The 23,768-nt window shown below is 39.8% G+C and overlaps 1 protein-coding gene across 8 annotated transcripts in view; it reads left to right on the top strand.

Moving 5' to 3' along the window:
• RGPD4 (RANBP2 like and GRIP domain containing 4) overlaps positions 1-21,104 on the top strand; it is a 36,090-nt gene extending 14,986 nt beyond the window's left edge. Inside the window, exons 14-30 of one of the 8 annotated variants that reach the window (XM_083735412.1) lie at positions 1,007-1,144; positions 1,240-1,386; positions 1,885-2,067; positions 2,149-2,232; positions 4,199-4,334; positions 4,879-4,976; positions 5,224-10,021; positions 11,485-11,562; positions 13,950-14,120; positions 14,956-15,048; positions 15,879-16,078; positions 16,918-17,122; positions 17,629-17,727; positions 17,917-18,062; positions 18,392-18,665; positions 19,096-19,430; positions 20,468-21,104. In XM_083735412.1, the coding sequence (XP_083591538.1) occupies positions 1,007-1,144; positions 1,240-1,386; positions 1,885-2,067; positions 2,149-2,232; positions 4,199-4,334; positions 4,879-4,976; positions 5,224-10,021; positions 11,485-11,562; positions 13,950-14,120; positions 14,956-15,048; positions 15,879-16,078; positions 16,918-17,122; positions 17,629-17,727; positions 17,917-18,062; positions 18,392-18,665; positions 19,096-19,430; positions 20,468-20,773 (7,491 nt within the window). In that variant the 3' untranslated portion in view covers positions 20,774-21,104. Of the gene's footprint in view, positions 1-1,006; positions 1,145-1,239; positions 1,387-1,884; positions 2,068-2,148; positions 2,233-4,198; positions 4,335-4,878; positions 4,977-5,223; positions 10,022-11,484; positions 11,563-13,946; positions 14,121-14,955; positions 15,049-15,878; positions 16,079-16,917; positions 17,123-17,628; positions 17,728-17,913; positions 18,063-18,391; positions 18,666-19,095; positions 19,431-20,467 lie in introns of all 8 variants that reach the window. The other 7 variants (XM_083735410.1, XM_083735411.1, XM_083735409.1 and 4 more) reach the window with 7 other exon arrangements.
• The last annotated feature ends 2,664 nt before the right edge of the window (positions 21,105-23,768 follow it).

Here is a 23,768-nt window from a genome sequence, read left to right as displayed (position 1 = left end):
CCAGGAACTCAGCCCTTGGCTGGAAACATGATTATTCAGAGAAATTTTGACCCCATTCAGAATGAGCAGAATCTTCTTTCCCAGGTCCACAGAGTTGCCTCTCTTGTTGTCTGAATTCAACTTAAGTTTCTTAGTGCTTCCGGGCACTGATGTACAGTTTTTATACCAATCCTGGGTTAATTTTTCTAAGTTGAGTTACTGGCATATTGATAGCACTGCTTGGAACTGTGGCTTTGTATAGGCATCTGTGACAAGAAAAAACTTGTTGAGGACATTAACTCTTTCAGTATATAAACTCTTAATTCTACTACATGCTTTTCCAGTGTTTTCATTAGGGCTATATCAAATAGCATCAAGAGTTTTGCTGCTAATCATGAGAAGGTGGAAGACCTATGCAAGTTGCTGAAGCGTCTCCCTTCCCCATGGAAAACTTAACCCACCACACACTAAGCCAACTGGGGGCGGGGGGCAAATGCTTGTAATGCTTATTTTAAAAATTTTACAGTGGGAAACTGCAGGCCTTGTGGGTGGGACTGCAAGGGATTCACAACACTTCCTTTGCATATGTGGAAATAAGTTCCCCTTACATGCATGGTTGAAAATGATGATTGAAAAATAGATCATGACTATGAATTACCTTATCTAGCTAGACACATAAACTTAATCTGTTACAAGTATCTGTTAGAACATATCCTATGTTTATCTACATGCATACTATTAATATAAATATAAAAGCACATGTGTATTGTAGAAACAGTTTGTCAGATATTACATATGTGTTCCATACACACGTTTCAGTATGTTTTCTGCAAACGTATTTCTGTCACTGGAATTGTATAACTTGAAAACCTGGTTATCATCTTGGACAAAGTAAGTAGTAGTTCCTCCCTTGAAAAGGGCGAAACTTATACACAATTGTAAATCATTAAATTGTGTAAATTGTGTAAAATATTTTGTACCGAAACATTTCTTTATATAAAACTAATTAATAAACCTTCTTTTTAAGGTTTCCCAGGTTGGTGTATATCAAGAAGAGGCACACATAGCATTTGCTATTTTGGATTCTGTGGATGGAAAAACAGACGATGCTATGCAAGCATTTGAAGCTATTAAAAATGTTGTCTCATATTGGAATCTTGCTCTAGTAAGTGTTACATTCCTTCAGGGGATTCCCCTGCCCTAACTGCATGCACACTTAATAAGCTGAATTCTCAACTGACTCCTTCTTCTCTTGGATAGATTTTCCAGAGGAAAGCTGAAGAGATAGAGAATGATGGTCTGTCATTAGAAGAGCAAGAAGAATACAGAAATCTTCTGAAAAAGAGTAGAGACTACCTCATAAAAATCATAGATGAAAGCAGCAGCGATACTTCAGTCACTGAAAAGGTTTAAAATGTGTTTTCTTTAAAAAAACTGCTAGGAAAATCTATACAGGAAAAAAGCATTTGTCAGATTATATGTCTAGATATATAATACTTGTTTTAATAGTAAATCTACTAGAAATGTAGTAGAATTTAGGGGCTCTAAAGCAAACATTTGAGTATGGGTAGCTAAGAATTAAAACTTGTTCAGATGCAAAAATTCTATGCAGACTTTTTGGTGCTGGTGACCATTTTCTGTTTAAATAGCAAAATACAGAGAGTTGTATGCAATGTTGCTTGAGCAGAGTTTTACTTACACACCAAGACTTTGTCCTGTCACAAAAATTTGCTCTGGAGGGAGAGATAGAACTCTGCCGAAAGAGCAGAATAGCAGCACTAGATGCAACCCAAACTTCTGAAGCCAATAATTTGTAAACCTGGGAAGAATATGCAGTTCATTAATGTAACCATGTATATATTTAAACTCACCCTAAATTCACACACTCTTTAATTTTCGTCCTAGTTACCTGTCTCCATAGAGACAGTTAAGGAGATGCTGGAAAGTATAATTCAAGAACTTGGAATCAATGGTGAAGAAAGGAGTCTTATCCTAAACAATGATTTGAGCCAACCAGCGGAGACGGAAATTAAACATTCTACCCCATCGCCCACGAAATTCTCTCTGTCTCCAAGTAAAAGCTACAAGGTATAGCAACGAATATGTTTTTGTTGTTAAAATCTCTATTATGTTTCAGTTGGTCTAATCACCTAACTATTGTTCTTTCAGTTCTCGCCCAAAACTCCTCCTCGCTGGGCAGAGGATCAAAAATCACTACTTAAGATGATCTGTCAGCAAGTAGAATCCATAAAGGTAAATAAGAGCACTGCTGTGTATGTTCTGTACCTCACTCTGGGGATAGATGTGATTTATTCAGCTTAGATAATCGAAGTCAGGAGGGATAAGTCAAGTGTTCAAGAAGATCCTATCCAAATAATTATACTTCCAGAGTAATCATGCTTATGAGCAGTGTGATTAATTTAAGACAAAGTGCTGATTTTAACGTTGGCAAACAAATGCATTCATAGAAGTAGTCATTCTTGCACAGGCAGGTTTAATTTCTATTGCTGAAAATACAATTACTATAAAAATGACTGACGTATGATTATTTTCTGAAAGGTGGTATATGCAAGTTCAAAAATAAAAAATAAAACTTAACGGCAATCTACAAATATGTGAAATGATGTCCAGCTTTCCCTTCTCCCACCCTGTGACCCACCCCCTAAAAATCTTCTATGGTGGGTTGGGGAACCCTCTGAAGTAGCCGGTGAGGAGTTCAGGGGCTGCAAGGGGAAGGGAAGAAGGGGAAATTCCATTGTGTCTGCTGGCACAACTTTTTCTCATGTCCATGTATCAGAACAGAATTAACCCCAACACTAAAGCAAAGTAAATTGTAGTAGAAACAACGTAATAAGCTTATGGCAGCGGCAGCAGACTAGAAAGGTCTTGCTAGTTTGATTCAAGTTAGCTAAAGTACAGTTGTGGAATCTTGTTGCAAAGCAGCCTATTGTGACATCAGTAAGTTTCCTCTACTAGAGAGTGGGGGAAAGCCTCCTGGCCATTTTTGATTGAGAGAAGACTGATAATTTGTACAAATTTTCATTAACACTAAAATACTAAACTCATTAAGGAATAAAGACCACTGTTTTGAGTAAACATGGTTATGAGTGTGCTGTAAGAAAGAAGTAATAGCAAAGACTATACTTCATGCCTTTTTATACTCCAGAAGGTTTTAAGCAATAAAATCAAAAATTGGGCTGTTCAGAATATATTTGATTTCTGTAACTGCCTTACTTTGCACACAACTGTTCCTTGCTCAGTTAACCTTTCAACAGTAGCCAGTTCATGGTTCATTTTCAGTCATTGCCATCATCACTGCTACTAACTCAGAACCCATTCCCCAAATGCTAATAACACCATCCTCACACAAGAGGGGGGAGGTACTGGCGTACTTGCAGAAGTGCAAAAAATCTTTAGGGAAAAAATCCTAAAGGGATTATTGAGAATGCTTAGTAGCCAGAGAATATTGAATCATTGTGGGGACGGAAAATAGAGGAAGGGGCTGAGACTGACCTCACTGGCAGTGAAGGTGTGTGTTGCTGTGGTGGCCCTAGAGGTATCAAAACACTGTTGATCAGTGGATAAGACAGGCTAACAGAAAAGCAAAGGACAAAGAGCTGGTAAGGAGGAGAGTGAAAAGGTTGGCTGTGCTTTTTCTTCCCTTATAGTTAAACAGCTTAATTCCCGAACGTTTTGGCTCCCGAATGTCGCAAACCTGGAAGTGACTGTTCCGGTTTGCGGACTATTTTTGGAAGCCAAATGTCAGACGGGGCTTCTGCAGCTTCCGATTGGCTGCAGGAGCTTCCTGCAACCAATCAGAAGCCGTGCTTTGGTTTCCGAACGTTTTGGAAGTCGAATGGACTTCCGGAATGGATTCTGTTTGACTTCCAAGGTACAACTGTACTTTGATCCTTCATCTTGAAGAAACAAGCAAAGCATACAGAAAGATATAAAGAGGTTAGAGGAAACAATCTTTTATTCCCTGGATTGGTCACTTTCTGACTCACTCTGAGTAACTGTTCTTAAATGCCTTCATGGTAGAAGTCCAAAAAAAAAAAAAAAAAAAGAGAAATCCAAGGTTTCAATGTAGCCAGGATTTATACAAGCATATTCATCCCAAACTGTTTTAGATTCTTTCCTCTTCAGTTCTGTAGATGCAAAAGCAACAGCATGGGGTTGGCACAAAAGTTTTTAATGACCATGCTTGTCTTTTTGATAGAATGAGATGCAAGAGATGAAACTTAACAATTCTAATACAACCATGTCTCAGCGGTGGCCTGCCGAAAGCTATGCAGCAGATACCATGCCAGACGGCTATCAAGGCACACAGAGCTTTCATGGAGCACCGTTAACTGGTAACTACATGCAGAGGTGGAGAATCCTAGAGACATTTAAGTGCAGTTTCTGATGCGACATCTGATTATAATTAAAAAGCATTGAAGGGATCACAAGCTGCCTTGAGGAGGATGTTATTAAAAAGATATAAAGTATTTTCATTTACTGGTTTCATAATCTTAAGGCTTTATTTAAAACTTACCATGAGTGCTGCGGGGAGGGTGCATTTTCACACTTTTTAAATGATTGCTTTTATTTGAGTTTGATAATGACCGTACATTTTTTAAAACTACACAAGAATACTCCACAAAAAAACACGTGATATCCTTATACAAAGAAGTAAATCACTAAAGCTGTATCTTCACACTTGCATATAAAATGATGGAATACTAGAAGTGGAGGAAAACCTGAGTGTTTAGATGCTTGTAAGTGGGATTGTGTGTTGGATTATAAACCACCTTGAGGTTTCTTGTTTTTAAAGGCAGGGTATACATATTTAAGATAAAGATTTAGGGTTCTTGTCAATTTCAAGACTCTCACTGTTTTTATCTCTTGTGTGTCCAGTTGCTACAACAGGTCCATCTGTCTACTACAACCCATCACCAGCTTACAATTCCCAGTATCTCCTACGGACAGCAGCCACGAACGTGACCCCCACAAAGGTAATTATTTGCTGTTTCTCTTGATACAACTCATAACTCGTAAATAGATGGAAAACTGAGAACTGTGTTGCTTTCTGTTAAATATTCAAAAGGCAGCTTTCTTGTCACATAGTGAGGGTGGGCAGGAGAGCAGGAACCAGCAGTTGTTTTTGAATGCAGTTTAAGCAATTATTGGAAATTTAAATTTATAACCTATGTTCAGTTACTAAGGCTTTAAAACTAAGTTTGATCATTTTTGTATTTATAGGCTCCTGTCTATGCCATGAACAGGCTTACTCCTCAGCAGCACATATATACATATCAACAGCCAATGCATACTCCTCCACTGCAGAACACTTCTGCTTGCATGTTTTCACAAGAAATGTATGGTACTCCCCTGCGTTTTGATTCTCCGGCAACCGGAATGTTGTCTCCTCGTGGCAGTGAGGACTACTACAACTACAGCGTTCCACCAACAACTACAAATCCGCCACTTCCCGAGCCAGGCTATTTTACAAAACCTTCTGCAGCACCCCCGGTCTCCCGGTCTGCCGAGTCAAAAGTGATAGAATTTGGGAAGCCTACCTTTGGGCAGCCTGTACCACCAGTAGAGGGAGCAAAACCTTCCTTGATAACTTCTGCTCAGTCGACACAGCCAACCACTTTCAAATTTAATTCCAATTTCAAATCTAACGATGGAGATTTTACTTTTTCATCACCTCAGGTTGCAGCACAGCCACATAGTACCCCCTATAGTAACAGCGACAGTCTTTTGGGCCTTCTGACATCCGACAAGCCTATCAAAGAGGACCGATATGCTGGACAAAAGCCGCTTACTGAATATCCCACTGGACAGCGAAACATCTTCAGTTTTGGTGGCAAGAATGCATCAGGCATTGCATTTACAGATAAAATGGTACAAAATCAACCCAGGCCCTCTAGTTTTAGTAAGGGTGATGTGTTCAGCTTTCAGGATCCTGGCAAGCCTGTATTTGGTACTCCACATTCAGATGTAGCAAACAGAAGTCACGAAACAGATGGAGGAAGTGTCCATGGTGGTGGTGAAGAAGATGATGATGGCCCTCATTTTGAACCTGTTGTGCCACTACCTGACAAAATTGAAGTAAAAACAGGTGAAGAGGATGAAGAGGAGATGTTTTGCAATAGAGCAAAACTTTTCCGCTTTGATGCTGAACACAAAGAATGGAAAGAGAGAGGTGTTGGTAATGTGAAAATTCTGAGGCATAAAATAACTGGCAAAATCAGACTACTTATGAGACGGGAGCAAGTGCTGAAAATTTGTGCAAATCACTATATAAATCCTGATATGACTCTGAACCCAAATGCTGGATCAGACAAATCTTTTGTGTGGCATGCCTTGGACTATGCAGATGAATCGGCAAAACCTGAGCAACTTGCAATCAGGTTTAAAACTCCAGAGGAAGCAAAGCTTTTCAAGCGGCAATTTGAAGAGGCACAAAATATTTTGAGAGTATCTGGATCAAGTGATAGTCAGCAGGCTTCTCAGGGTATTGTGTCATCAAGAGAAGCTAATGCTCAAGATGCCAAAGATTCTGGTAAATCTGACTCAGGACTCATGAGCTCTGGATTTAACTTCAAGAGTGGGACATCATCTGTCAGTGGTAGCTATCAGGTTCCTGTTCCCGATGTGTCAGCTAAAAACACTAATGCCAAAAGTACTTTTACAATTGCACCCAGTGCAGCTACACCTGCATCCTTCTCTTTTGCTAAAGAAGGGTTGGGAGCAAATGCTACATACGGATTTGGTGAACAGTTCATGTTAAAGAAAGATCAGTGGGAGTGCAACACATGCCTTGTTCGAAATAAAGCAACTGCACAGAGTTGTGTAGCATGCCAGACTCCAAATCCAGCTAATCGGGAAGCGCAGGCTGTGCTTCCTCCGACAGAACCGACTATACCTTTCAAACCCAACACTGAAGGTGCACACTCTACATTTGGACCAATTCCTCCAAAAAAGGAAAACCAGTGGGAATGCAGGACCTGTCTTGTGAGAAACGAAGCCAGCGCATCCCATTGTATTAGCTGCAAGAATCCCAGCGGTACAAATTTACCAGTGTTTGGTTCCCAGACCACATTCAAATTTGGTCATGCAGAGTCTCCAAAAGTGCCCCAAAGTGGTTTTGGCGCTGCTTTTCAGAAAAAGGAGGGCCAGTGGGATTGCAGCATATGCTTAGTAAGAAATGAAGGCTCCTCACAAACTTGTGCTGCTTGCCAGGCTGCAAACCCATCTAGCGATTCCCAAACCACATTCAAATTTGGTCATGCAGAGGCTCCAAAAGTGCCCCAAAGTGGTTTTGGGGCTGCTTTTCAGAAAAAGGAGGGCCAGTGGGATTGCAGCATATGCTTAGTAAGAAATGAAGGCTCCTCACGAACTTGTGCTGCTTGTCAGGCTGCAAACCCATCTAGCGATTCCCAAACCACATTCAAATTTGGTCATGCAGAGGCTCCAAAAGTGCCCCAAAGTGGTTTTGGGGCTGCTTTTCAGAAAAAGGAGGGCCAGTGGGATTGCAGCATATGCTTAGTAAGAAATGAAGGCTCCTCACGAACTTGTGCTGCTTGTCAGGCTGCAAACCCATCTAGCAGTGCTCCAGCTTTACCAGCCAGTGATGCTCAACTGCCTGTGTTTGGCTTCAAAAGCAAGTTATCCGAACCCACTGGAGGACCACAGGGGACGGGTTTTAAATGTGACATAACAGAGAAGGGTTTTAAATTTGGCCTTTCTACAGATCAAGGGAAGTCTTCTTCCTTCACATTTCAGGTTCCTGTTAGCAGTGAAACTAAGCCTATGAAAGGAGGGTTTAATTTTTCAATGCCTGTACCTCCAGGTGAATTTAAATTTGGTATACAAGAGCCTAACAAAGATGTTGCAAACGACCAACGGAATAAAGAAGGTGGTACTGATGAAAAAGAGGAGGTGTCGGAGGAAGAAACTGCAATGAAATCTCATGATAGATCTAGCAAACAAAGTGGTGATTTGGTGTTTGGTCAACACAGCAGCACATTCACTTTTGCTGACCTTGCAAAAACAACTGCAGGTGAAGGATTTCAGTTTGGTCGGAAAGATCCAAATTTCAAGGGCTTTACAGGTGCAGGTGAAAAGCTATTTTCTTCTCAGGCTGCTAAATCTTCATTCAAAGGAAATACTTCTGCTGATCTTGAGAAGGAAGATGAGTCCTATAAAACAGAAGACAACGATGATATTCATTTTGACCCTGTTGTCCAGATGCCCGAGAAAGTCGAACTGGTGACTGGCGAAGAAGATGATACAGTGTTGTATTCCCAAAGAGTAAAACTGTTCAGGTTTGATGCAGAAACAAGCCAGTGGAAAGAACGTGGTGTGGGCAACTTGAAAATCCTTAAGAATGAAGTTAATGGCAAGCCACGAATCATCATGCGACGTGAGCAGGTATTTAAGGTTTGTGCAAACCACTGGATCACAACTACCATGAACTTGAAGCCCCTCTCTGGCTCGGACAAAGCATGGATGTGGTTAGCCAACGACTTCTCTGATGGTGATGCAAAGCTGGAGCAATTGGCAGCTAAATTCAAAAGTCCAGAGCAAGCTGAGGAATTTAAATTGAAATTCGAAGAATGTCAAAGGCTATTGCTGGATATACCACTCCAGACCCCACATAAACTAATAGATTCTGGGAAAACAGCTGAGCTGATACAAAAAGCAGAAGAAATGAAAAGTGGTTTGAAAGATCTCAAAACCTTCCTGACAGACGATAAAACTAAACTTGCAGATGAAGAGAGTAAAACCTCTGTGTCTGCTACAAAGGCCTCTGATTTGGTTATTAAGCCACACGCTGAAAGCACTGGGCCTACATTAGAGTGGGACAACTATGACTTGCGTGGGGAAGCCCTGGATGATAGTACAGACAGTTCTGCGTATGCTTTGCCTCGGGCCAGTAGCCCTGTGAGGAAAAATCTATTTAGGTTTGGAGAGTCCACCACAGGGTTTAACTTCAGCTTCAAATCTGCATTAAGTCCCTCTAAGTCTCCTTCCAAACAGAACCAAAGTAGGACTTCTGTAGGCACAGATGAGGAATCTGACGTTACACAAGAAGATGAAAGAGATGGTCAGTATTTTGAACCAGTAGTACCTTTACCTGACCTCGTAGAAATAACAAGTGGTGAAGAAAATGAGCAGGTTGTCTTCAGCCATCGTGCTAAACTTTATAGATATGATAAAGATGCCAATCAGTGGAAGGAGAGGGGTATCGGAGACATAAAGATCTTGCAAAACTATGACACTAAACAAGTTCGTGTAGTCATGCGAAGGGACCAGGTATTAAAGCTTTGTGCCAATCACAGAATAACCTCAGACATGAACATCCAGCCAATGAAAGGCACAGAGCGAGCCTGGGTATGGACCGCATGTGACTTTGCTGAAGGGGAACGGAAAGTAGAGCACTTGGCTGTGCGATTTAAGCTGCAAGATGTTGCTGACTCATTTAAGCAGATCTTTGAGGAAGCAAAACATGCTCAAGAAAAAGACACCTTAATCACACCACTCTCTTCACGGGCCAATACTCCAAAGGAATCGCCATGTGGAAAGATTGCTGTTGCAGTACTTGAAGAAACCACCAGGGAGAGAACTGATTTAAAGCAGGATGAAGAAACAGTTACACAAACTGCAGAGACTTCACCAACGGCGGGCACTTCTGAGACGCCGACGAAAGCAGTGGTTTCACCACCCAAATTTGTCTTTGGCTCAGAATCTGTCAAAAGTATTTTTAGCAATGAAAAATCAAAGCCTTTCACATTTGGAAACACGTCAGCAACGGGATCTCTCTTTGGCTTCAGCTTTAACGCTTCTCCCAAGAGCAAAAGCGATAGCTCAGTGTGTCATAGCACAAAACAGCGAGAAGCAGATGGCACATATGATGCCTGCAAAGGTGCTGAGCATCAGGAAAGTGATGCTACTGTTTGGAAACACTCCGATGGCAAAGGAGAAAGTCAAGTGGCTACCTCCAAGGCAGAAGGACTTCCTAATTTTTCATTTAAAACACTAGAAAAAGGTGAGCATTTACATAATTTTTACTTAATAAATTCAAGTTGTTATAAATGTACTTAGGTTCCACCTTGTCCGTCTTCGTGAGTTTAAGTTGCCTACTGATGTATAGTTTCAAAATCTATAATGCTTAATCCTAGCTAAGAAGAAAAAATGATACTGAAAAATCTTTAAACGAATGTATCCTGGGTTATCATAAACGTTCTTGAGGAAGATTTTTTTAAAAAATCTGGTATGCAGGACCCAAGCTATTTAGCACTTTAGAGATCAGAAGTATCTCTTTAAATTACAGATAAATACATAACTGGTAGGTAACAAAGTTACCGAGGAGTTGGTGGTGTTTTTTTAAATTATTTTTAAAATATTTTTATTAAGTACAAATTAGAAAACATACATATTCACAACAAAAGAAAATACAAAAGAAAAAGAACATGCATCTAACCAAGGAAAAAGAATTGGAGAATATTTTGTCAACCGAGGAGTTGTTCTAAGTTCTGACTTTACCCATTCAGAAGTGGGCAAGAGCACACTGCAGTTCAACTAGCAGGCCCATGCAGGCCAAGTTGCTGGAGTCTGCCAAAGTGTCGTGGAGGATGAAAATTTGAGGGGAACTTGATCAGAATAAATATTGGCACTAATAGGTCAATAAAAGGAAAACATGGTTCATGTTTTGTTTTCTTCTCTTTAAAACTTTGAAATGTAAAATCTTGAGTTAGAAGAGAATCTTAGCAGTTATTTGCCAGATTGACTCCCCATGTTCAGAGATTGTTTTTCTGAATGCCAGTTGTCGCAACAGAGTGAGGGAAATTCGTGCCTTCGTGTCCTGCTTGTGTTTCTTAGAAACTGGTTGGCCACTTTGAAAAATGGGGTAATGAACCTTTGTTCTAATCCAGCAGGGTTTTGTTGTTCTTGTTGTTTGTTTTTAGGTATCTTGCGTTGAACGCCTAGCCATGTCAGCTAAGAAGTAGGCTCTACAGTTGTACCTCGGGTTACAAACACTTCGGGTTACAGACTCCACTAACCCAGAAGTAGTACCTTGGGTTACAAACTTTGCCCCAGGATGAGAACGGAAATTGTGTGCCAGCGGCAGCGGGAGGCCCCTTTAGCTAAAGTGGTACCTCAGGTTAAGAACAGTTTTGGGTTAAGAACGGACCTCCAGAACAAATTAAGTTCATAACCCGAGGTACCACTGTATTGAAACCAATGGACTTATTCCCAAAAGAGTAGGGTTAGGATTGCAACATTACTTCCTGTACTGATAAAATTGTTTTGCTAGTTGAAAGCTAACGTCTTAATTGTTGCAGCTAGAAAGATCACTGCTCCAGAATACATTAGTATAATAAGTTATGTAAAATCATAGACAAGTCAATGTGTCTCTGTGTGTCTGTGACTATGTGTGTGTTTGGCAGCGCCCCTTGACCCTTTAATGAAGTTAATTAAATACTTAAATCCACACACTTTATTTTCTAGGATTTAATTTTAGCCTTTTTAAATCTAACCCAATGGCCTTTTGGACCAGCGCATCTCCCCCTCAACCCAATAGTAAAGGTATTTACATACTGCACTGAATGTTGTGTTGTATCACTTTTGGGAAGACACTGACAGCTCCCCAACTTTAGCAGGCTATTGGCTAATGGAATTATAGAAAAATTAACATGCATGTTAAAAGAGAATAGTAATGACTGAATTTGCTTTACAGCTGTTGTGGTAAGAGATTGGTTATTTAAATCCTTGGATGTGATTGCCTGATTGCTATGTTTTCTGAGTGCCCAGTTATTGACTTTTTAAAATTTTGCTTGATGGATGGTAGGTAGGCAAGGAAAAAAGGCTAGACATGGAATAAGTATGTTTCAGGTGTCCTTATTGTCCCCCAGTCTCGATATTAGGATTTTTGTTCTTGAACCATCCTACAAAGCAAAATATTTCCCTTCTTGGAAGGGGCAGATTTATGCTAATTCATGGAACGTTTTCTGAACTACTCTCCAGCCTCATATTTTTTTTGCTTTTGTTTCACTTCATAATCAGTGTCTCTCCATCTGATTAGTTTTTTAAAATATTTTTAAAGAACCTAGGAACATCCTGGGGAAAGACCATTTTTCATTAAGAGAAAATGGCTGCAGATGTTGGGTTCCATCTAGAGAAGTTTTCCCACTAGTGCGAGGGCTTCTGCATGTGCCATGGGACTTCCACACTTCCTCTTCCTCCCATGCACCCATCCCCCAACCCTCTGAAGCAGATTGGAAGAGGTGCATAAGGAAATGAGAAATTCCAAGGCTTGCGTTTTACTAAAGGTGAACCTAACACAACTATCTGTGGTGGTGGTTTTTCTAAATTGTGCATTCTGAAGGAGACTAGAAGTCTGGAACATTTAATTTTAACTGTTTAGGATATGGCTTGCATTTTTGTGTGAGACAGTGCACACTGATAATAAGCATGCATGAAAATGTTTTGTGTACTTGGCATGTATTCTTTTAATATGTATTTGTCAATTGACATACAGATTTTGCCTTGGAGATGATTGTCTGAGCTTCAGACATAGCTTCAGAAATAGTTTTCTTAGTCAAATAGTAAGGTGTTATAGGATGACGCTTTTGAGGAGCAGTTTAACCATTGTGGTGTTGGCGCTTAAAGGAATATAATTTTTTTTAAGTGGTCTGAAACTATTTGATTTTGTTGCATCTGTACTTCATACTTAGATCTACCAATTTGTGACTTTAATAATTGATTCCTACTTCTGGGAATCCCTACTTCTGGGACTGATATTTGCTTTTCTTTATGAAATCACATGAGTAGGTTTTATGTTCTGATCACATTCTAAGTGTTATACAGGGCTTACTGCTGTATTGAGATAGATTTAGCAAACGATGATCAGCTAGACAAAATCAGATTGCTTCTGATTTTGAACGCCTCATGTTGAAACACCTGAACACCTCATGATGAAAAGAATAGCGGCAAATTGCTAGGACTTAATGAGCTCTTTCTACTCTGCTTCTTTTCCAGTACTGTGTAAGCAGAATAGTTAGCTCGGTATTGATGAACCTATTTAAAAATACACTTTGGAAAGAGAACTTCAGCACAACAAAAGTAATCCTAACAATGATAAATGAAATAGCTGAAGCCATTATTATGGCTAAATAAAAATTCATGGCAGTGGTATACAGTGTTACTATTGATGCTTACTATCTAGTCATCTACCTTGTGCAATACACATTGTGTCTCATTCGGTGAGAAGAACTTAATGCCATGTGCTCAACTCTCACTGAAATCACGTTTTAGCTTTGTCAAAATATTGTGATTCAAAGTCCGAGTTTGGGGCCATGCACACTTGCCAAGCTCCTGCTTGATATATATTATTTGAATAATTTGAAAGAGCCTGACTTTATTGTTATTACAACTGTAAAATTGAATTCTCAGCTTCCAAATGAATAAAATCAGATCTGTTTCACAGCCTATCAATTTATTCCCACTGTTAAGTCACCTTAACAAAAGATACATTCATATTTTAATATATCAATAAAACCCAACCTAAATCAGGTCTAAGATAAAATGGAATTAAAGTGCTATCTAAAGTATATTTTCTTCTGCTTTACAAGTTTTAACTTAAAATGTTTCTATGCCATTTCACTGAACATCCCAGAAGTATCTTTTTTCTAAACACAATACATGCACAGTGTAAGTTCTACTTAAAAGACAATAGATGGATGGAAGATTTGTTGTGTCTGGAAGCAGCTGTCTTAGGAGAAGCATGGCATGAGTTTGGCTTTATGGAAAGGAAACCCATCTCATAGTGGCTAAACTCTTCTTATTGGTTTGACTTTAAATCTTGCTTGTTTTCTGGTTGAAAGTATTTCTTGCCTGCTTTGTGAATGTGTTAGTATTCAAGTGCAGCTGCTGCTTTCAGACTTGCTCAGACAATTCACTTCTTTCCCCAGCAGTTGAGATTAAGAAGGAGCCAGATGATACTGCCACTTCAGACGATGTTTTGATTGTATATGAGTTAACACCCACGCCTGAGCAAAGAGCTCTTGCAGACTCCCTTAAGTTACCTCCAACATTCTTCTGCTACCAGAATGAACCTGGGTATCTGAGTGAAGGTGATGATGATGGTAAGACGCATTCCTTGAAAATTCTTCTTCTTTAAGTTACAGAACACTATTAAGGAATGAAGGAAGCATTGGTCCAGTCCAGAAGAACATCATTTCTGGAGATGTATTTGTCTTCATGAATTAAGGGCTGTTTGGAGGCGGGGTATCACGTGCACAGTGCAGTAGATCATTTCTCAGGGATCACAAAGCCGCCTGTTTCTGGCCCTAGTCAGTTATATAGAGCAGGCTGAAACTTAATAGCACTCTTCAGCTAAGCAGCACTGACTTCCCCCTGCATCAGCTGATGCAATGGGAGATCAGGCCAGCTTGATTTGGATGCACATGAGAGCCCCCTGTGCACTCAAATGTGGTGCTGTCTAGCTGAACTTCAAAGTCCTGGTGTCAGGACTTCAAAATACCTTGCAGGCAACAATATGCTGCTAAAAAAGGAAGGCGAAAATGCTGCTTTCAGCAATGTGTTGCTGCCTGCAAAGTGCTTTGATGCCCCAACACCTGATGTCATTTGTGACCTGCAAGACAGATCCTGATATGAATTTGGCTTGTGGAGCCAAAAAGGTTTCCCACCCTATTCTGTGGTACTCCCTCACTTGGGACACTTGCCTGGTGCTCAGTTTATCAATATACTCATACCAGGCAAAACCCAGGTATTTTCAAGCTCCGTAGTTGTTTAACTGCTGCATTTTACTGTTTAAGCTATTTTGCATCTTTTGCATTTTGTCCGTGCTTAAGGTTGTTACTCCTTTTAAAGTATAACAGGGCATACAAACCCAAATACTTACTAGCTAGTGGCATAACAGATATGCAGCGTAAACAAACTTTCATTTTCATATTTCAGATGAGGACTATGAAACAGCCGTGAAGAAGCTCAACGGAAAGTTGTATCCTGATAAACCTAAAAAACATGCACAACTGAAAGAAACTGATACAAGTAAATTTTCTTGAGAAGAAGATTGTAATTTAGCAAGCACAGGGCTATAATTTTGAATTTGGGGGAAATGAAAATACATTCTGACTCACAATTGTTTGCCATGCCATTTATTACATGGTTCCATAACTTGAGAAACATCATAAAAGAATGGGGAACTGTGTAGGGAAATGATAATTTCAAGTTTGTAATGAATTTGCTAGCTATAATGAGATAAAAGCTGAAATAATTAAAGTGCTCCCTGTAGTACCAAACACTATTAGAAGAAGAAGAATAGATTTAAATAAGTATGTGTTACAATCCCATGCATATGGGGTGAAATCCCCTCAAATGCACTTTGAGATACCTTGCTAGAAACTTGGCCATTTTAGCTTCAGTTTTACAATTAAAGGCTGAGAAAACAAGTGAAAATACCGTGGTGGTATAATGAGAAATTTATTACAGCAAAACGTTGAGATTTCCAAAGATGCAGAAACCAGCAGAACTCCTCTGCTCCTTCTCTTTTACTAAAACCTAGATTCAGGTAGGTAGCCGTGTTGGTCTGACACAGTCGAAATAAAAAAATTAAAAAATTGTCCAGTAGCACCTTAGAGACCAACTAAGTTTGTTCTGGGTATAAGCTTTCGTGTGCATGCACACTTTCTCAGATACCTGTCTGAAGAAGTCTGCATGCACATGAAAGCTTATACCCAGAACAAACTTAGTTGGTCTCTAAGGTGCTACTGGACAATTTTTTATTTTTTACTAAAACCTCTTACCCCTAGGCTTCGTTATTTGAGGTTTTACTTTATTCTAGTTTCTTTCAATAAAATCTTAAAATATTCTCTGTTTAGCGGTTGAAGGAGAAAATGAAGCCGAATGTGGGAGCGAGTGTGTCCTTGTGTGGGAGAAGAAACCAACTCCTGAAGAAAAGGCTAAAGCAGAAACCCTGAAGCTTCCTCCAACCTTTCTGTGTGGTATTGGCAGTGACACTGATGAAGACAATAACTTAGAAGACTTTCAAACAGAACTTAGAAAAGTCCAAGAAACGAATGTAAGTAACAAAAGAATGGGACTTCAAGCACCAATTCACCTGGACTTGCTATGGTCCAAATGTGTGATTCTTGAAAATAACAGGAAGTTCCTTCTGCCTGACATGCTATATTTCTAAGTGCAGAGATGCTATTCCTTTTTGTTTGTTATTGGGGCTGAGAGTAGGGTGAGGTATATTCCACATTGCCTGCACCCTAGTGCCATTTTGTTACTAGAAGATCATGGAAGAGATCTAGAACACAATATTCATCAGGAAGCTTAGTTTGGTCAGAATCGAGTATACACTTCCAGAGTTAACACTAAATACATTACTTCTGGTAAATGAGCCACAATAGCTGCTAGAGGGCTATGAAAATTTGTGTCCTGGGCTTTTTAGACTCTTCTACCCATGTACTATCTGAAACCATAGCGGCACTTCGGTTGCCAGATGTGAAATAGATTGGCATTATTTTCAGCTCTCCTACCCCACTACAGATTCGTTGGACAACTTTAGCTTCATAAATTTTGAGGGCTGAGGGATTCTGTCTACCTCCTTTATTCCAATAGGATCTTTATAAGAGACTTCATGGACAGTGGGTTGGATAACATAGACTTCTAGTTCCTTTTAATTCCCAATTCTAAAACAAGCATTTGATAGTATGATGTGAAACCATTTTGAAAGTGCAGAGGTGCTTGGCAGTTTTAGTTTCCTCCACTTTCCCTGCCAGGAAGATACCTGTTCTAGAGATCAGCTAGTTCTGTTTTCAGATACTGTCCTGTACTTTACATATGCATTTACATAAAGAGCCTATGAAGACTTGGCACCAGTTTAAATAATAACTCGGGTTTGTTTCTTTTCAGGAAGCTCAAGTAGAAGAAGTAGCCAGTTCAACTGATGATGTGTGCTCCATTAAGGAGGAACAGCCTGCTGAAGCAGTCAGTAGAGCTGAAGAACCAGATTCTACCACTGAACCTATATACACTATACAGACGTTATTAGCAGCAGATGACAAACCAGTTGACTTGTCAACGAAAAAAGAAAGCGATGCCAGTTCTACACACCAAGGTATGCACATTTGATGTGTGAAAGACACGTATACTAGGGAAAATAACATTGCAAAGTCTGATAATGCATACAGAGAATCTCCAGCTAATTAAAACTTCTATTCCTCTGGGCATGTATTTTAAGTACACTTAATTAGTATTTTGATTGTTAAATCCCACATCGATCATTTTATTGTTCATGTAGGAAATTCTGCAGAAATTCTGCTTTAATATGCTGACTGTTTGCCATAATAAACATTCACTGACTGACTGACTGATTGTATAGAATACGAAGGGTTGAGAGTTTAACAGAAAGGGGCCTTGACTAGTGGGGAACACTCATTGTATCTCCAGTGGACTGACTGATGCCTTGCTAGTGTCCTTTCAGAGGTTACACTTTCAGACTTGTTCACTTTCTCCTTCTACCTGTGCTTATATCTGGAGCTATGATAGTGGGGGAATGTGACCTATTATGCAATGTAGAATGGACCACAGAATGATATGAACACTTTTCCTCCCTTTATATAGAAAGCAAACCTTTCTCATTTGCCCTTGGCAACATACCTGGCTTGTCTTTTGCTGATCTGGCTTCAAATAATTCTGGAGACTTTGCTTTTGGTTCTAAAGGTAAGATGCACATGTTGTCTAATTTCTGGTCTGGGAGCGTAATAAATCCATTCATTCATTCACATATTATCTACTTAACTATTTATAGAAACTGCTTGCTGCACATTTTTTTGTGGGGGTGGGATAAGAAAATGTAATCTCAGAAATATTTTTCTATAGTATTAAGATTCTGTCTTCCCATCTAAGCAGACAAAAACTTCAAGTGGGCAAATACAGGAGCAACTGTGTTTGGCGGACAAGTGGCCACTAAAGGTGACAATGAAGATGATGGAAGTGATGAAGAAGTTGTACATAGTGATGATATTCATTTTGAACCGATTGTATCACTGCCTGAGGTAAGATATGAATCTGTTAAATAAAATAAGAGTTGGTTCTTTCCTCTAACACATGTGAGGACAGTGAGCTGCACAATTTCTCTTGTGTGCAAAATAGGGTTGTTGTTTTTACTTACTCTAAAATGGAAGAAGTATGCAGGTCATTTATTTTTTTAAAAAAGCTCCCATAATTCAAGAATATACTACTTTAAGAATGTGATCTTTTGCACACAAGCTTGAGATTAAGCCCCATTGTACACAGTGGAATTTACTCCTTTGTAAACATGCACAGAATTTATAATAACTCAGAAGCAGTGATCTGAGTAAATATGACTACTTATCCCTGCTAGGTTGAGGTGAAGTCAGGAGAAGAAGATGAAGAAATTCTCTTCAAAGAGAGGGCAAAACTCTACAGATGGGACAGAGACGTCAATCAGTGGAAAGAACGTGGTGTGGGAGAAATAAAGATCCTCTACCATACACAGAAGAAATGGTATAGAATCTTAATGAGAAGGGACCAAGTTTTCAAAGTCTGTGCAAATCATATGATTACAAAAATGATGGATCTAAAGCCCTTGAATACTTCAAACAATGCTATGGTTTGGACTGCAACAGATTATGCCGGTGAGTATTTGTAAAGATATTCTATAACTTTATTTCCCATCCATTATATATGACATATTCCCTTCCTAACCCTTTGTGATTGTGCTGGTTCCCATGATGCTGCAAGGAGTGGGACTTCACCAAGTAGCTATGCCCCTGATGCTCCATTGGGCCCTTTCCCTGGCTGCCGCAGAAAGCAGGCATTAGTGTGAAGGTTTCCACAGAATATGGAATCTTTCTGCATACAGCAAGTAAATGAAGAACCCCCTCAGTACAGATCCTTGCACAAATGTTGGGAGAAGGGCTGAATGAAGTTTGCTATGTCTGGGGCAGGGCTACTCAGCACAACCCTGCTCCTAGCTTCCATGTTGCTGTACACAGGAACAAATGTTGAAAGAAGGCTGCATTCTGATCATTACATCATGAATAACACTTGCAATCTTAATTTCAGATGGTGAAGCTAAGATAGAACAGCTTGCTGTCAGATTTAAAAGCCAAGAGCTGGCTGATTCCTTCAAGAGGAAATTTGAAGAATGTCAACAAAGCTTGTCAGAGTTACAGAAGGGTCATGTTTCTCTGGCAGCAGAATTGTCAAAGGAATCTAACCCTATAGTATATCTCGAAGTTTCAGCTGATGACGAACCTCTAGGTCATGTAACCATAGAATTGTTTTCAAATATTGTTCCGCGAACTGCTGAGAACTTCAGGGCATTATGCACAGGAGAAAAAGGATTTGGATTCCGAAATTCCATATTTCATAGAATAATTCCAGATTTTATCTGTCAAGTAAGTGAAAATGCTAAGACTGAACATACATTTCATACTACACATTGATTAACAGGAATATATTTTAAGGCTCAGTAGAAAAGTTCTAGTTTGCAAGCAAATTAGTAGAAACATGAAACATGATATGAGCCTTTCATATCATGAAAGTCTGGAAGTTAATTTGGGGCCTTGCTTCTCAGTTTATATTCCATTACTTCTGTAGTTTCTCTAGTGCCAAGTTAGCTTCTCATTTTCTCTTATCTCCTTCAATTGTATCCAATAGATGTACACTTACACAGAGAATGTAAATGGACACTAAAGGCCAATCCCTTAAACCCTGGGGTGGGAAATGTTTTTGCCCAGCTAGCTAGGCTAAATATGGGGATCATATTTGACATATAGGCAGAGCTGCACTTCTGTCAAACACCTAATGTCACAATGACATCAGCTTTCCTATTTTGCTTGTGGGGTGTTCAGATTCCCCTTTGAAAGCAAAACACCTTTTGACTGAGTCAGGTGGGCACTGCAGGTCAAATTGGGAGCTCTGGCAGGACCAATTAGGCCCCACAGTCTGGAGGTACCCCCATCCCTGCCTTAGAACAATCAGAATACATTTCTAGGCTCACTCATCCCCTTCATTAATTTTGAGAAGTGACAGCATGAAGGAACAAGTGTATTTATGCTAGCCTCTGAAGCTAGTGCGACATAACACCTTACAGTCTTATATATGAAAATGAAAGGCAAATGTAAGTGAAAACCATGACTGCATTCAAACCTGACAAACCATGGTTTGTTATTAATATGTGTGTGAGTGGTGGTGAGCTTTGGGCTCAAATGACATTTACCTGAGGCTTGCTGCTGCTTGTGCACATAATGACTCACCATGGTTTGCTGCAATAGCTGAACACAGGAGCTGAATGAAACCACTATTGATTTAACAGTTGTGAACACCAGATGGGACACCACATTGTGCTGGTAAAATGTATTTCTACACACATTTCAGATGTTTCAACGTGTACTATAACCAAGTGAATTTTCTCTATTTGTTTACATTCTAGGGAGGTGATATCACTAGACAAGATGGTACAGGTGGCCGGTCCATTTATGGAGAAGCATTTGAGGATGAAAACTTTGAAATAAAACACACTGGCCCTGGCTTACTGTCGATGGCAAATCGTGGCAGAGACACCAATAATTCCCAATTCTTTATCACTCTCAAAAAAGCAGAGCACTTGGACTTTAAACATGTTGTTTTTGGGTTTGTAAAGGATGGGATGGATGTCGTGAAAAAAATAGAATCTTTTGGCTCACCTAAAGGAGAAGTGTCAAAAAGAATTTCGATTACAGACTGTGGTCAAATATAAAATCATTGCTATTACCTGTATGTGGATTAAAATAAATGTTCAGATTTAGACAAAATTATGTTCAGCTTCTTTTAAAATGAACATTTCCGATGTATAAATGTAAAGTTACAGCTTATAGCTGAGTCCTTTTTTAGTGTTTCAATTGACTGCATGTTGTGAAATAAAAGTTCAAACACTGGTAAATTTTAGGTGTATTTTTGTTTCATCCCCATTTTTGTATTAAATGATTTAAAATTAAATACGAGTCGGAAGTTCTGTTACTCTGATTTGAGCAATTTCCCAGTTTAATTGAATGGTTTAAATAAAATTACAAACTAGTGGGTGGTTACTACTTTCCTCTCTTGACTTACTTGAACAACAGACAACCCCAAAACATTTATGTTGACTTGCCTGCCTGCATGTGTAAATTTAAGTGTGTGGCTTTGGGCAGTCTGCAGTGGTTCATTCACATGAGCCATAATTGTGTATTAGTGAACAAATCATAGAATTGGAATCTGCTGATCTCTATTCAGTACTTTTGGACACCATTAATTCATTCATTCATTCATTTATTTTATTACCTATGTCATAAAATTTATACACCACTTGATTGTAACAAAACAAAACGCCAAAGCGGTTTACAAGAGGATAAAATAAAATTGAAAAATAATTGCAACCATACTTTAAAACAGATTAAAATTGTCTCAACTTTCTAGCATCTAGATAAGCTTGTCTATACAATGTATTAAAGGTAAAGGGACCCCTGACCATTAGGTCCAGTCGTGGCCGACTCTGGGGTTGCGACGCTCATTTCGCTTTACTGGCTGAGGGAGCCGGCGTACAGCTTCCGGGTCATGGGGTCAGCATGACTAAGCTGCTTCTGGCGAACCAGAGCAGCGCATGGAAACGCCGTTTACCTTCCCACCGGAGCGGTACCTATTTATCTACTTGAACTTTGACATGCTTTTGAACTGCTAGGTTGGCAGGAGCAGGGACTGAGCAAGGGGAGCTCACCCCGTCACGGGGATTCAAACCGCTGACCCTGATCGGCAAGTCCTAGGCTCTGTGGTTTAACCCACAGCGCCACCCGCATCCCTTCTAAACAATGTATTAGCAGGTGCTAAAAAGAGCACAATGAAGGCACACCTACTTGATCTCAATAGGCAAGGGGTTCCAAAGTGCAGGTACTGTTTATACAATGCAGTTCTTACAAATGCAAAATGGGTAGTCTGTCAATTCTGCCAGTTGAATGGACATAGGGTAAAGTGATCTCGTAGGTAAACTGGTCCCAAGTTGCTACTTGAACTTGGCCCAGGAGCAAATTAGCAACCAGTGCAGATCTCTGAGCAGATGTTATATGCTGACACGGCCTGCCTCCTGGATCAAGTGAAAGGGAAGCCCCACATAGAGCGCATTGCCCCAGTCCTATCTTGAAAGTAATCTGTGCATGAGTTCATGGTCCTGAAAAAGCTGTAGCTGTCAAACCAACCAGAGTTAGTAAGAGCCACTTGAGCCACCAGTGACAGAGCTGGACCCAGAAACACCCACAAACTTACACTCCCCATGAAGGCTCCTCTTGAAGGTTAACTCCATCTTTGGTAGGTAACTGACCAATTTCTTGGGCGCTGAAACTAATTGCCCACAGTGCCTCCATCTTGCCAGGATTCAAGCTCAGCTTGTTTTTCCTCATCCATCTCACCACTGTCCAGGCAATGGTGCAGGGACTGCATGGCCTCTCCTGATTCATTTGAGCAGGAGAAACAGAGCCGAGAGTCATCAGCATACTGATGGCACCTCACCCTGAAATGCCAAAAGACCGCACCCAACGGCTTCATGTAGATATTAAATACCACTAGAGACAAGATAGTCCCCATAACATAAGGCACTCTCCCAATGCTCTCTGGACTTCAGCCTGAAGGCACGATCAGAACCACTGTAATAATACTGTGGGAGGAGGACAAGGAGCAGCTACTCCTAATTTTGTGTTATAACCACACAGTCCAAAAAGCATTCGCAACCCCTAAGACAGAGGAGGCGGCTGATGGAATTACAATTTATGTCTGTTAATTAAACTGAACAATTTCATTTTATTTTCTAACCCACCCGAGGATTGCCTGGCGGCAAAAGGTGGATTAAAAATGATATAAATGCATATAAGTAAATGCTGCCGTGGTGATCATTCTTTGCTAATTGTGGTGGTGGTACCTCATGACCTGGTCTTGCTATGGAGAATTTTGAAGGAGAAATAGATCTTGCTCTTAATTTCTCCCCACCTGGCCCCTGCTCCTATGCACTGAACTGAAAAAGCACCGATCTTCGTTTGCTTGGAAGGGACTCCCAAGGAGTTCATTGCTGAAGGCTGCAAACACGGAGATTTATGGTTAACACTGATTACTGGTTTTTATAGCATCCAAGTCACCAGCCAGCAAGAGCCAAGTATGGAATTTACAAAAGGTTTGCTGGTGGCTTTTTGCATTCTGAACAATTGAAGCATGCCAAGCGCCATTTCACTGTGTTGGGTGCACATGGTGAATAATAGGATCTTGAAAAGAGCTGGACTATTTATTTATTTTTTAAAATAATTTTTATTGAATTTTATGTTACAAAAAACAATACAGCCATACTACCACTATATAATTAATAAAAATTACATAATCAATATATAGTTTGTTATTTGTTATTTACCGTCTTATTTCCTCCCAAACATTCCATACAAAAACACACATATGTGCAAACACCCACACCCGCACACAAAATGATAACAAAAGGAAATATTTTCCCCCTTTTACCTTTCAAAAACTTTTCTTCAACTTCGACTTCCTGTCAAGTCCCTTTGCATATATTTTATCTTACAATCGAATGTACACAAAACAATAAACCTTTCTATATAATTTTTCCAATACATTCTGAAAACAATAAATCCTTAATTGTTGTCCACCTCCTTTTAGTTCCTTTATCACTCCAATGCTAGCACGGAGTCGAAACTATTATCGTATTTTTGAACATATCTTCTATA

The sequence above is a fragment of the Podarcis gaigeae genome (genome assembly GCF_964106915.1).
Source record: "Podarcis gaigeae genome assembly, chromosome: 4".
NCBI classification, from domain to species: Eukaryota; Metazoa; Chordata; class Lepidosauria; order Squamata; family Lacertidae; genus Podarcis; species Podarcis gaigeae.
This window is presented reverse-complemented; position numbering and strand designations above follow the sequence as displayed.